Here is a 14,866-nt window from a genome sequence, read left to right on the forward strand (position 1 = left end):
AGTACTGGGAACTTTAGTCATTGTTTTTTTTTTATATTTGGACGTGTTAAATTTATTGTTACTGTGTGAGCTGATTGCAATTGAATGTTTTACATTTACGTATTTGGCAGCGCTCTAATTCATAGTGACTTGCAAGGCATTTTTCGTCAGTTCATAATGAGCCATGAGCTAGGCGTTAAAGGGTTAGTTCACCCAAAAATGAAAATCTTGTCATTAATTATTCACCCTTATCTCGTTCCAACACACAAGACCTTTGTTCATCTTCAGAACCCAAATTAAGATATTTTTGATGAAATCCGAGAGCTCTCTGACTACCACTTTCAAGGCCCAGAAAGATACAAAAGACATGGTTAAAGTAACTTAGTCATCGTGACTACAGTGGTTCAACCTGGCGTTCTGATGTAGAACCTGGAAGCACTGCAATGTAAATAGCGTAGAATGACACAGAAGAGAAGAAATTGTTGAATAAAGTCTTATTTTTGTTTTTGCGCACAAAGTATTCTTGTCATTTTATAAAATGAAGGTTGATCCACTGCAGTCACGTGGACTATTTTAACCATGTCTTAAGTACCATTTTTTTGGGCCTTGAAAGTGGTAGTTAAATTGCTGTCTACGGAGGAGTCAGAGCTCACAGATTTCATCAAAAATATCTTAATTTGTGTTCCGAAGGTGTTACGGGTTTGGAACGAGATGAGGGTGAGAAATTAATGACAATTTTCATTTTTGGGTGAACTAACCCTTTTAAGCTCTATATAATTTGATCTGCACTACCTACAAGTACATTTTGAAAGTCTCCTATGATGGATCTAGTACACTCTCTAAAGCCTGAGATGGATGTCGGGTAAGGACGATATCCAAAATGTGCTCAGGAGGTGCTGCAGAGCCACTGCTCTACATTTTGCGCTATAGGAAATAAATTGTACTGGTTACCTGGTTGTAACGCTCTCAAACTGAATAGAATATCATTAGCTATCAATGATAAATGTGAATTTATTAATGTGTCTTGTTTATCTTTCTACAGAGCCCTGTTGTATCCTGTAACTCAGGATTTGGTAGGTTTTCTATCTCATTCAGCCTCATTCTCATTGTGAGGCTTAGCAGCAACCCTCTACAATATGAGTAAATCACTGGCATATGTGACTAAATTTTCATGATAGGTGACAAAAATGTCTGTATAAATGTAGGGGTGTAATGATACATTTTTGTATCGAGATATCGCAATATAAAAATGTGATGTATCGTGTAAACGATATGACTGGCGATGCTGAGTTTTATCCAAGACTCAGCTTACTGCATTTATAGTGTAATTCACCCAAAAATTTAAATTCTGTCATGTACTCTTCCTCATGTCGTTTCAAACCTATAAGGTTTTCATTTATCTTCCAGTCACAAATGAATGAATATATATATATATATATATATATATATATATATATATATATATATATATATATATATATATATATATATATATATATATATATATATATATATATTTTTTTTTTTTTTTTTTTAATGAAACCTGAGATTTCCCTTAGAAGATCTAAAAAAAAAGGTCATAAAGGCATTGTAAAAATAATAAATCTGTGGTCTAATCAATATCCAGGTCTTCTGAGGAGACACGATGGCTTTATGTGACCAACAGATTTACAACGATGCGGTTACTGTAGTAAACATGGACATTCAAATGTGTGTGCGTGACGTTCGAAAACATGAGCATGAGTAAGTGAAGATAGAATTTTAATTTTTGGATGAACTAATAAAGTTTGGAAATCATTTTGACACGCTTTGCGTTTAGAACTGATCATCTGAAGCGCGTACGCACTCGAGCGGCTCTCCTCAAAGTGAAAGCGCAAACATTTAAAGCAGCACTCCTTGAAGTGAAAGCATAATTTAACTCAACATATCACCTTTTTAGTTTTGGCAGTATGATGATTCAAAGCATTTTAGATTCTTATGTAAGTGTATAATCTGTGCGGGTGGTTTGTTTGTGTAAAAAAATTAAATAAATAAATAAATTCAATGAATGCCAGCATTGAAGGCGTAAGTACTACTGCATTAGAAACAATTAAAGTTTACATAGTTTCAGTAACAGTTATACATTAAACTATTCTATTTAATGTTGAATATAATGTATAATAAAGTAATGGGGCAATATTTGTTGGTCCTGATAATGCCAAATGTCTGATTTTACCAATAAAAAAGGGCTTTAATTATTAATATGTATAGGATAATTCTGTATTTTCAGGTACAGAATCGTGAATATTTTTATTCTGGTGTCACCATTGTTTTACTGCTTTAAGTTATCTTAAAGTGCATATTGCAGGTTAAAACATTTTTTTTAAAGATGAATGTATAACCTTGTATGAAAATTAGGGATGGGTATTTTTCCAAAATATTGTATTTGAATATTTGGGATAGTAAAAAACGGATATTCAAATATTTATTTAAATGACGTTAAACGAGAAGGACGTTATTTTTTTTTTAATATTCATCAATATTTAAGCATTTCTGAACAAGCTTACGATAAGGCAATATACACAAACTTACATTATATTTTAAGGTTTTCCTTTAGTTCAAAGCATTAAACAATATGTGCAAACAAAAAATATAAAGAACAAAAGCATTTAAAGGCAGGGTAGGTAAGAAATTTTGTTCCAAATTTGTTTAAACTTTCTATATATATACATGCATAATTAAAATGTAAGAACTCTGATAAAAAGAGTATAAAAATCGAGTGACTCTAGACCGTTTAATCTGTATTAAACACAGCTCATTATTTCCATCCGGGACGAAACATAGGATTGGCTTAGGCGGCTGTCACTCTCTCGCAACCATGGCAACCACCCTTTTGCCACACATGACCTGCCCACTTGCGCGCGCACGTTTGATTTGGGGAATCCAAGAGGCATGGATCCTAGGAATACCAAAACAATGGCAGAGAAACAGCAAGCTAAATTCACAGTATCGGCCTATGCAGTTAGTGAAGGCAAACCAGGCAAAAAAAGGAAGACAGTAACAGTACAAGAAAAGGCAATGAACAAAAAGTCTTTGGATAAACAAAGAAATAAAACGCGAGTTAATATCGGCGTGGCTTTCCAGCGATGGCGAGAACTGAGGGAACTCAAGGGGCTGAAAAGTGACTCCTTGATGGCTTTATTTCTGCTGGACAGGTAAATCTTTCTTTTTGTATTTTGATCATACATATTTTTTTGTTTATTTTTTCATGAAGCATGTGTCATTAGCACACGTAGCTGCGTAATATAGCTAACATAACATTACTTAGCGAGCCGTAGTAGAGACGATAAATAATGATAGCTATAGTGTTGAATTGTGCATAATTTTACCCTCTGTCTAACTCTTTTACCATGTTCACCTGTAAGTTTACCTGCACGTTTTTTTTTTCGCCTTTGTTTTGTTTTTATATTCTCTACCTATGTTTACTGATGTCTTTATCTTGTATCTGTGTGTGTCGTACACACTTTGTTGTATGTGTGTGTTATTATTTTGTGTCTGCAATGCAGTTGTGAGTTGATATTTGAGTGTATGTTACTCTGTTGATCTGTAGAACAACGTATATGTTATGAATCTTACACGAAATTCATCTTCATCACAGTGTAAATGATGGTAATGGAAAAACGTGTATCATGCAACCTGTTTTTAGCTTTGCCTTATAGATAGCTCGTTAGCGAATCAAAAAATATATATTTTAAACTTTACCAATATCAATATGCTAGCTTGATAGTGAGTACTAAAATACATCTTGTTTGTTTATCTTCATAATTATAAAGTTATTTTTATTACATGTGATTCTGACATGATGTCACTACATGCCGTGCTCCTTCCTCTCCGCTCGTCTCAGGTAAATAATGCGTCTTCCAGCTCAGTGGTCGGAGTCACACGTTCATGCGTTTTGGGGGCGTGGCTTTGGAAGGAGCCCAGAAGGGAGGGGGTGGAGTGAATGGAAATAATGAGCTGTCTTTAAAACAGTCGTGAGAGGTCTACAGACACTCGATTTTTATACTTTCTTTTTCAGAGTACTTACATTTTAATTATGTATTGATATATAAATAAAGTTTAAACAAATTTTGAAAAAAAGTTTTTTATACATTTTTTTGCCTACCCTGCCTTTAAGCTCAAGCAGCGTGAACAGGAAAAACACTAATAAAGCAGACAGCGGCAGTTATCGTACAAAACGTAACGTACATAAAACACTTCACAGTCAGTATATGCTTATCGTGTTTATGTTGTTTCACATGTTCATGTTGAGAAAAATAATTGACGAAACTTAAAGAAATAGGCCTTCTCAAAATCATTTTGCTATCAGATAAGTTATCTTTTTGGCTCACTCGGGGATAACTTACAGCTGCGCTTACCTGTCATGAATGTTTAGTTTTCATGTGCTTTCTCATTATGGTGGTGATATTATAACTCGGTTTCATTAATTCATTTGATCAAAAGTAATTCCATTTTCATCTAAGTAATTCCAAACGTAGCGAGGCAGGCCCGAACATTTTGTGGTGATCAAATAAAATAGACTTGTAAACATGCTCCACGGCGCCACCCGGTGCATTGTTATAACTGCGAGTTTTAGTGCTTTATCATGGATTCACTGCATTTACGGCCAGCAAAGCAACATAGTAAAATCGATTAGTATTTTTATTTTTTGAATATTAATTACAGATTGAATATTCGACTATTTGTGCACATCCCTAATGAAAATACCATATAAAAAGGTACTGCAGGATTTAAAAATGTTTTGCAGGACATAAGGGCACGAATTTAGTAGATAAAGTGACGGTCTCTGTATAAAAAAAAAAGCGTTTTTTTTTCAGCGTCGTGTCATTTTACGTCACAAGAGGGAGTTGTTCGCCGAGCTCTGTTGACTCAGTGCAGAGTAGGTTGGTATTCAGTAACAGCGGTCGTGAATCGGTGTGTTTTCGGTAGTTTTTGTATTCTATTTATCGTCATGGTAAATTATTGTTTGTGGAGGTTGCACAAACTCCAGCCTGTCAGGATCGAGTCCAGAGGTTTACTAACAAGAAAAAGGACGGTGCCATCTTCCATGCCGGGGTGTGTTTTGTGCAGGTGAAGAGAAGGGACTTCACTTCTGCATCTGCTTCAAAAAATGCGTTCGCTTTAGACCGGAGGATTATCATCATCCCAGTGATATGATGTCATTTTAACATTGTAATACTACTGTAAATGATATTAAATGAATAAACTTGCACACGCGATGCCGCTTCACCGATTAAGTAGCCTACTTACAAACATTATTAATATATATTAGGGGTGTCCTCGACTACGGATTTACATAGTCGAATCCGATTCGAATCAGATTGCCTATATTCGACTGATAGTCGAATCATAAAGGGCGGGGGGGGGTGTCTTGAAAAACAGCAGTCCGCTAGAGAGTGCGCACGGACTTTGAAATGTTCGCGCGCTGAACTGTGCACGAGATGGAGCGGGACACGGAAAATGAAGTAGGCCTGGCTATAGTCTACCCGCGGCTTAAGACAACTTTTATTTTCTTTCACACACAGCACAGAGAAACATCTTTCTAATAAACTGACCAAACTGCCTGTCAAGTGATAGACGAAACTGACAATGATTTTATATTTTTTAAACAAATGAAAGGCAATCTGGATAAACATTCACAGCCACGATGTACAGAACACTCTCAAAGATAAAGAAAAGGAATAAAAACATTTTGGATAAATAAACTTAAAAAAAAACAAAAAAACAATATATATATATATATATATATATATATATATATATATATATATATATATATATATATATATATATATATATATATATATATATATATATATATAATAACTGCAGAAAGCCCACACTGCAGATAGATATACATTTCATATGTCTGCAAATCAAATTACATCTGCTAAATTGTCTGTGCGAGCAAGCTTTAACTAATCTACAGCGCAACATTGATGCACCAAAAACCAAAAAAAAATTATTAATTTAATTAAAAAAAATTAGCCTATAATTTTTTTTTTATCAAACATTAATTTACAGAATTGAATTAGAACAGAATATACCGTTCAAATAAATGAAAATAGCCTAATTAAAAAAATGAAATATGATCAAGTCAAACTGCAAAATGCAGGGAAACATATATTCAAAACACAAGCCAGAAATAGTTCAATTAAATAACCCAGAGTGATCAATAAATAAATTAAAATTAAAGAAATTAAAACAACGAAAGTATAGCTAGAATTGTCAACATGTCTTTTTAACTGCAGAGACAATAAACGCTAAACTGGAGTGGCAGTCTTTTTAGCTAAACATTCACAGCATCCAAAAATCAAATTACATCCGGCTGTAATAGTTTGAAATCACTTGTAGCTACCCTACCTGATTGAGAGACAAAAATCCAGTCTTTCATGCAATCTGCCTGTGTCGGTTTGAGTCTTTTCAAATAGCGCGCTATAGTCAGCTCGTTGGCCGGCAGAAGCGCGCCGCAGTGTTTGTCGTTGTTGAGTTCTAGGACATGAGCTGTTGGCACAACTTGCATCATACGTTTTTTTGATCATCTTTTACCATTTCAAAGTGCATCCAATTGTACACTTTATCCCAGACATTGTTGAAGATTTAATCCCTGCCGTAAAGATGCTCATCTGCCGGTCACGGATCATGGAAGTGAAACTTAAATCGGTCACAGGTTGGATTTATTCACGCACATTAAAAAATATTTATTAAAAGCTTCTTTTCACATTTTTATTTATAGTATTAACATAATAGGCTGTATATTAACCTATTGGGAAAGAACCGGTATGTCTATGTAAAATCAGATATTGAGCACCCCCATATCTCGTCTCATAACATCTCTGCGACGATTCGACTGTGAGATTGGTAGTCGAATCAGGCTCCTCCTATCGAAGATTCGACTCGTCGACTATTCAGGGTCACCCCTAATATATATATATATATATAAATTTGGTTATTTTAGTACCTCACTCCACAGAAAATCCTTTAACTTTATTTTATTCAGAACAGAACAAGAACAAAAAAGTAGCTATATATTATAAATTGAAACAAATTAGGCTATAGTGGCATTCATTATACAGCAGAAAAGAATTTATTTAAAGAAAAACTGAATTGGGCTCACATAGCCTACCTTTCTCATTCGGGAGGAATCCAAACGTTTGTAACATTTATTGCTTGCTGAACTACTGTTCATTGTGTAAACAAGACTTTCTATTTCACTCTTGTTTCAATATCCATGTGAAACATCTTTCACAAGCGCAAAAATGTGTTTGATTGGCCGTTGTGCACCCCGACTGGTACAGATGGATAGCGGACCGCTAAACTGAGCAGTGTTAACTTGGTCTGCATTTTAGTTTGCTGATAAATGGCTGAAATTAGTGACACTAGAACTGATGGTGCGTCTGTGTACAAGTGAGGCGCCCGCACGATCAATTGGATTTAATAAAATAAAGGTACACATTTTAATAAAAGAAACGAATACAACATGAGCGTAGACTGTACTAGTCCTACTTGATGCACAGTTTTTCTCTTTTGTTTTGTTAATCTGTTAATTGTTTCAGTGAAATATATTTTGTGTAGTCCTATTTTTTTTTTTATGTATTTTTTTCCCCTTCCTTGTAGTAGGGATGCACCGCTCCGCCTTTTTCGCTTCAGATACAGATTTCGATACCTGGGATTCAGTATTGGCCGATACCGATCTGATATTCAAGTATTAAGAAAAGTGCTAAATTACCTAATAAACTGTGTGCGTCGCTTAGGGCTGTGACGGTCTGCATGACAGCCGCGCCACCACGGTCGTTGAGTGTCACCGGCGTTAGTGTTGCGTGTATATATATAATCTCAAAGGTCAAAGGCTCAAAATTTTCCATCATTGATGGAATTTTTTTTTTTTTTTTAGCAGTGACGGAAAAAATCTGCAGCCTGTCCGTCATTTTGACAGATTACTGAGGCTGAATTTGCTTGTAACTGTAATTCTTACCCTGTCCAGTTGGTGGTGAGTGCGCTCCATTGTGGCAGCAGAGCGCGAGTTCAGTCTCCAGAACAAAATGAAAACGATTACATTTGATTACACACACCCAGTTTGTCCATTTTATTATATATTATATTATAATACTTATGCTTTCATAATTACGTTTCTGATCTGTTTTGTTTTAAAAAGTTTTATTTTTCTTGCTGCTGCTGACTATAAGTTTATGGTCAACGAATGGCTTTTCTGAGGTATACGTGACACTGATTGAACTGACATAATACAGATTTCGGTAAGCTACTGCAACTTTCAACATTTGATATTCATTCATGTTTATTTCCTTCTGTAAAGTAGTAAAGAGGAAGAGATGATCGCGTTCACTCACGATCCTCAAAAAGTGTTGAGATGAGATGAGATCAGAGATGAAAACTGAAAAGTGACGCAGACTTTAACTTTTTTTCATAATACTTTCTTTTCATAATATAAATAAATGCATAAAGGCTTTTTTTATCCTAGGTTTGATTATCCTATACGTTTGTGAATAAATATGAAAATGTGGACGAAATCAGAAGCTATTAAATGTCTTATAAAAATAAAAAAATTAAAATGATGCAGCAACATATGATAGGACAGAACAAAAAAATTCTATTAACAATCTTTCATTGTGCAAAAGTATTATAATATGAACGGCTCCCATACAGAGCGGCACAAAGCGCTTATGTGCATCCTGTGTGCAGAATGATGCGCTTGAAGCATCATGGAGTCACAGCGCGCAGCGGCAGCGCTTCGCAGTGAAAAGTTCAAAGCACAAAGTGAAGATATATTGATGCGTTCTGTATTACCGGTATCTTGATTAAATATAATAATAGAAACATTGATTCATCTTGGAGAGTTTCATTGTGTTGACTGTTGTAACCAAAAGTGACATGCAGTCTGAATGCTGAATGGAGAATGACTGACAGCCGCAGCGGAGGGAGGCATTTAACGACTTCAATATTTATCTGTACCTCAAATTAAACTATGGAATGGCTTCAGAACACTTGGAATATAGTGCACAGAAACTCTATGGTGCTTTTTAATGTTTTTGTGCCTTTTGTGGAGCTTAACAATAACACAGGATAGTACACACACAGTATCGGATTTGGATCGGTCCCGTCCGGCCGATACCCAATTCGGCAAAAATGGCAGTATCGGAGCCGATACCGATCTGAATATCGGAATGTTGCATCCCTACCTTGTAGGCTATATTCTTTTTTTCTCTGTGTTGCAGGTGCATGATGTGAATCCTAATGTTGTGTTGATGTTGCCATTTGCGCATCCAATGCGAAATCCCTGGAAAGAAAGGAAAAACAAAACAAAAAAACACTTGTATTTTAAGACGCGCATGTATTGTAATTTAATTTTAATTTGACATTTTAACCGTGTCATTTAACCCTCTGGGGTCTGAGGATTTTTGGGGCCCTGGAGAAGTTTTGACATGCCCTGACATTTGTGCTTTTTTCAGTTGTTCATAAACATATTAATGACAAAAGTGTCATTACACTGTATTCAGCACAAACTAGGCTACAATAATATGTGAGGAACATGTATGTACATGTATGTACAAAAAAAAAAAAAAAAAATTAAATCTGTGTTCACAAGACTTCTGGGTATTGGAGGTTGTAGACTAGAGTTTTTGCTTCAAAATGATGTAAAAATGATCCTGCCTACTCGTTCATATAAAACAATAGAGAGATTTAAATTTAAGAATTTTTTTGTCAAGAGAAACAGTATGCGTGGAGGCGTGAATCATCATGAATAATGCTGTGATTCACACATGAGAAGACAAGATTCGCATAATGACCTACATATTAATGAGCTCTTTCAGTCAGGTAGTCTGTGAAAAAACCCTCTGATCATGCTGATAACAGGATTCATGTCCACTCTTGACAAAAAAACATGATTTTTGTGATCTCATGCATGCATGCATGCATGTATTATTGCACAACATGTGAAAAATTTGTATAGGCCTATGTTAAATTACAGTACCAGTCAAAAGATTGGACACTTTTTTTTTTAAATAAGTCTTAAGTCTCTAACCAAATAATGGTTTTCTATTTTAATATACTTTAAAATATAATGTATGTAATGTGTATATATAATACATTAAAATATAATGTATATAATAATGTAATATAATGTATTTCTGTAATGCAAAGCATCTGAACATTCCTACCTCTATGGCATTTCATATAGGCTAATATATTTGTCATATTATATAGCCTAAATGTTAATGTGCAGTTGACAAACTATACATCATTAAAAAGATCTAAGACTCAAGCTTCACATTTTGACTCTTAAAATCTTATATTTATTGTAATTTCTTAATATGCTTAAAAGCATGCACATTTGGAGAAATATTGATGGATTCTCATATGTTTGTCAATTTTCTATACAGAGGAGTAATATTTATTCAGTATTTATTGTCATCACTGTGAGCGCTGGATACTGTTTTCAATTCATACTTGCAGCCGGTGGGCGCTCTGTGCATATTTAGTTTACAAATGTCTCTAAAGAAGAACAGGCCATGTGACATTCCAGGAACTAAGAGGCTTCCAGAGATCGCTTTAACATGTAGATAAATGCTTTTCAAGACAATAAATACACGTTTGCGACATTGTATACATGTATTGCCTCAGAATTTGTGTCTGAATAACGCTGGCTCTGTGGGCATGGCCGCATTAGCGGATAATGAGCTGAATCACGGACTTGACATGGCTCTTTTCATACAGATTACATAAACAGAATTTTTGTTTTCGATTTGACTTACACAATTTAAAACCTGACATTTCAACGTTTCTTTAGACAAAAGTCTAATTATTTTGTGATTAGTATTTACTAAGTTACAGTTAATTTTCTAAGAACTATCAGATTGGACTTTGTGCAGAGGGAGACGACAGATCATGCATCATGTTAGTTTTCTTTATTTTACAAAAAGCACAACATTTGTTTTTATTCAGTGTACACAAATAAAAGAAGATATTTCACAGATTAAAATGGTGTATAACTCTTAATTGTATGTGCAACGTTCTTTGCACACACAGTAACTGAAATTAAAACTGTTAAAAGAAAATGCTCAAACGGCTGCGTAGGGGCGCTGTGACTCTGTTGCTTTAAGTGCATCATTCTGCACACAGGATTAGGGCTGCAACAACTATTCGATAAAATCGATGATGATCGATAATGAAAATCATCAACAACGATTCCCGTTATCGATTAGCCCACCGTGCACGCAAGACTTCCGCCAGTCGTGTCAAATTACAGCACTGAATAACGCATTTAAATGTCCAAAATGCATCTAAAAATAGTGGAGGAAACAAAGTGAGCTGCTGAGGGAAAGGTATGAGATCAAAGCTGATCAAAACATGAGAATTATTTATTTTGCATTAGCATAATGGCTTGCCCTGTCAGGCGCTTTGACAGATGCATGTGCGTCCTCAGTGCAAAACGTTCATTCTACGGCTATATCCTTATCTGTAAATGTTACAAATTCACACAAGCATTTACATTGTGCATAAAGGCTCGTCCTTACAGTCTGCGTTAAACTTCAAACTTTACTGAATGAGCGTCGCGCGCACCCACGTCAGACAGAAGTAACACGGGAGAGAGGGAGACTTAATATTCAGCGCAAAAATATTCATTTTGCTGAAATGTTTAAAGTTCAATTTAGATTTAAGTCAACATGTCATTCAAGTATTTTATGATCGTAGTAACTGTAAAGGGATAACATGTAATTGAAAACAAATGTAAGACGTTTCTTATAGCCTATGTACAGGAAGTTTTTTTGGATATTATGTGTGAATATTATTTAGAAACTATATTTAGTTATTTTAGTTTATTTTCCTAATAAATGGCAATACCATTTTTAGTTTCAAACAAGTTTTTGATAGATTCCTAATATATTTGTGTTTTCTCTTTGGCGGGTAGTGTAATAAATGACTGTTTTCATAGCATTCAGCTGGCACATTTGTTTGAAGTACATTGGGCAGGATGTGCAATAGTGTTTGTTTTTGTCAGTAAATTTTTTTTTTTTTTTTTTTTTAGGCTTTTTATCCGATTAATCAAAAAAAAATAATTGGCAAATAATTGGCCAACTAATTGGTTATCAAAATAATTATTAGTTGCAGCCCTACACAGGATGCGCATAAGTGCTTTGTGCCGCTCTCTATTTGAGCCTTTATAATACTTTTGCACATGTCCTACCTATAATATGATGTTGCTTCATTGAAAAGCTGCACTACACATTTAAAAGAAATCTTTTAATTTGATTGAATATAGGCCTATATACAATAAATACACAATATATACATTTCCTTGTTTATCAGTTTTTTGACATTACACATTTTAGCACAGAACTAAAATACTTCCTTGACTGTTGTCATAAGCTGTCATTAGATTTACTGTGTGAATTTTTTTTTTTTATTTGTGAATGTTCCAATCAGAGTGCAGGATGTGAAATTTTAAAGTAATTGTCTGTTATATAATTTGGTTGCAGTTGTGAGTTAATAAAAATGTAACATAGTGTAAAATAGGCTCATAATATCATAATATCGAAAAACTGATCGACATATCCCTGAATCGAATCGTATCGCAGGAACTTTTTGAGGTATTGGAAAATATATTGCTGGCTATGAGAATCGATATTGTATCGAATCATGACGAACTGTCTGATTTACACCCTTAGTGCGTACACGAGCTGAGACTTGATGTGAGATTTGAGCGTAGTCACCGCTCACGCTCATTGATAAATGCCAAATTTTGCATGGAAATGAGTGTATGCACAGTTTTCTGGCGTACGATCGTTTGATAATGAGGGCCATTGCGTTTGTCCAGTCAATGACACTGCAAATAAGGACATTAACCCAGGGTTTAGCAATGTACAGTGAAACTTCAGCTTATGAATACCCAGGATTAATTGTATGTTATGAGCAGTGTGAAACGCAAAGCAAGATAACCCAGGATTCCATTTACTACGAGTTTAGTATGACCCACGGTTAGCTTTTTCAAGTGTTAAAAGCTTTTAGGTGCAGGTGTCACATTCTGTGATGTTTAAAACCCGAAAGATGGAAGTGGCACACTCAAAATTAACTAGTTTTTAGTGATGCACCAATCATGATTTGAATTTGAATTCATGAATTTTTTTTTTTTCTTCAAGCAAATTTATTTGTTTGCTCTGCAACATCAGACCTGCCAACATGTACGCATTTTGCGTACCAAGTACGCATTTTGACATCAAAGTACGCTGGTACGATTTGTCACTCTATACTACGCAAAAACCCGGTGACTCCTCTGTGCACGCGTACTAAAATCCAGCAAAAGAAAGAGTTCGACCAATCATAGCGCTGGGTTCATTTCCCCAAATAGCAAGCAGGGATGATTGACAAATGCATACGGCCTATCATTAAAAAAAGAGACTGCAAATCAACAGCAACACAAAATCCCGCTCGATCCTCCTTCCGCTCCCGCCGTCTGACACTGACTGATTTCTCAAGCGAGGACAGTACAGCAGTCACGGTACTTCTGACTCCTTAAGGTAAACGGGTATACAATGCTCAAGTAATGTTGAACAACAAATCTAAATAAAATTGAAATCGCTATATGGTTTAGTGATTATGAAAATGTTATGATGTGTGACTGACAAGCGCGAGTCTGGAGAAACAGGCGTTTATTTATTTATTCTCAGTGTTCAGAAACGTATAGCCTACATGTGTTGCGTTATTGTGTTAATACTAACTAAACTACCTAATTGTGTTACATAGCCTACTTATTTTGTATGAAAACTAGCACTTATGCATTTAAAAGTAGCTACCGCTGATCAGAGCTGCGCAAGCTCGCTCTCATACACAAACGCGCGCGCGAGGCCGCGAGCACAGAGGAAAATCATTGTAAAATGAAAATTGACGTTCTAGGTTTAAACTTTGTTCTTCCTTGTGTTATTTTTTTTGTCAGAAAACATTTTTAATTATCCACCGGACGCTTTAGTTGACAACCCCCGGCCCTCGTTATATGTCGGGCTAACTTCTAACGTTACTTGATATTCTTGAATAGGCCTAACGTTACTCGATGCGTTTTGCTCTTATTGGTCATTTCTATTCATTGTCAGCTGTTTTCTATAAATATGTTTGTATTGGCTAACCTTTAATCGGCGAATGTTTGTCTTGTTCAAAGACAGCTCGTTACAAATAGAAACCTTTTTTTTTTTCTGTGGGATTTAGTATCATAATTTATTATTCCAATATCCAAATAAGTATTTTAAATGAATCACATGTAAACTCAATGTTTACTGTTTTCTAAGGGTTTCTTAATCTTAGACCTGTATAGACCTAAACCTGTATAAAAGACTGTCAGGTTAGTTGTATGTAAATATAGCCTACTTGAAATTGCAAACAATTTTTTAGTCCATATTAAATATATGCGATTCACTTGTGGTTGTCAGTTTGTATAAGCACACATTATGCAATGCAATATTAATCATGAATTAAAAAAATGCTTTTGAGCAGGTGTAGTGAAATTTTTAATTGTGTCATATTATAAAACTTTAACAGTCAAAATTAGATTAACAAAGATGGGTGGGTGTGTGTGCTTTGTGTATAGTATTCTCAAAAATGTAAAAAAAAAAAAAAAAAAAAAAAAAAATGACCTCCCCAAAAAAACCCCGTGCCCCGTCCCGTCACACTGGTACTCGAAAAAAATTTCCAAGGTTGGCAGGTCTGCAACATGCCAAATTGGCCTCCAGTACATCAGAAAATGAATGTGCATCTGTATACTGTATTAGTGTAGACGGTGTCAGTGATTATAATGGATTTTATTTGCTTTTGATAATGCTCACATCCAGTGTAGGCAAAT

General features: G+C 35.0%; 1 protein-coding gene across 8 annotated transcripts in view; it reads left to right on the forward strand.

Moving 5' to 3' along the window:
• Positions 1-14,866, forward strand: part of ddx4 (DEAD (Asp-Glu-Ala-Asp) box polypeptide 4) — a 51,965-nt gene that overhangs the window by 4,534 nt on the left and 32,565 nt on the right. For all 8 annotated transcript variants that reach the window (XM_048171880.1, XM_048171823.1, XM_048171872.1 and 5 more), the window contains one exon: positions 1,022-1,052. In XM_048171880.1, the coding sequence (XP_048027837.1) occupies positions 1,022-1,052 (31 nt within the window). The remainder of the gene's footprint in view (positions 1-1,021; positions 1,053-14,866) is intronic.

Source organism: Megalobrama amblycephala, linkage group LG2, assembly GCF_018812025.1.
Source record: "Megalobrama amblycephala isolate DHTTF-2021 linkage group LG2, ASM1881202v1, whole genome shotgun sequence".
Taxonomy (NCBI): domain Eukaryota; kingdom Metazoa; phylum Chordata; class Actinopteri; order Cypriniformes; family Xenocyprididae; genus Megalobrama; species Megalobrama amblycephala.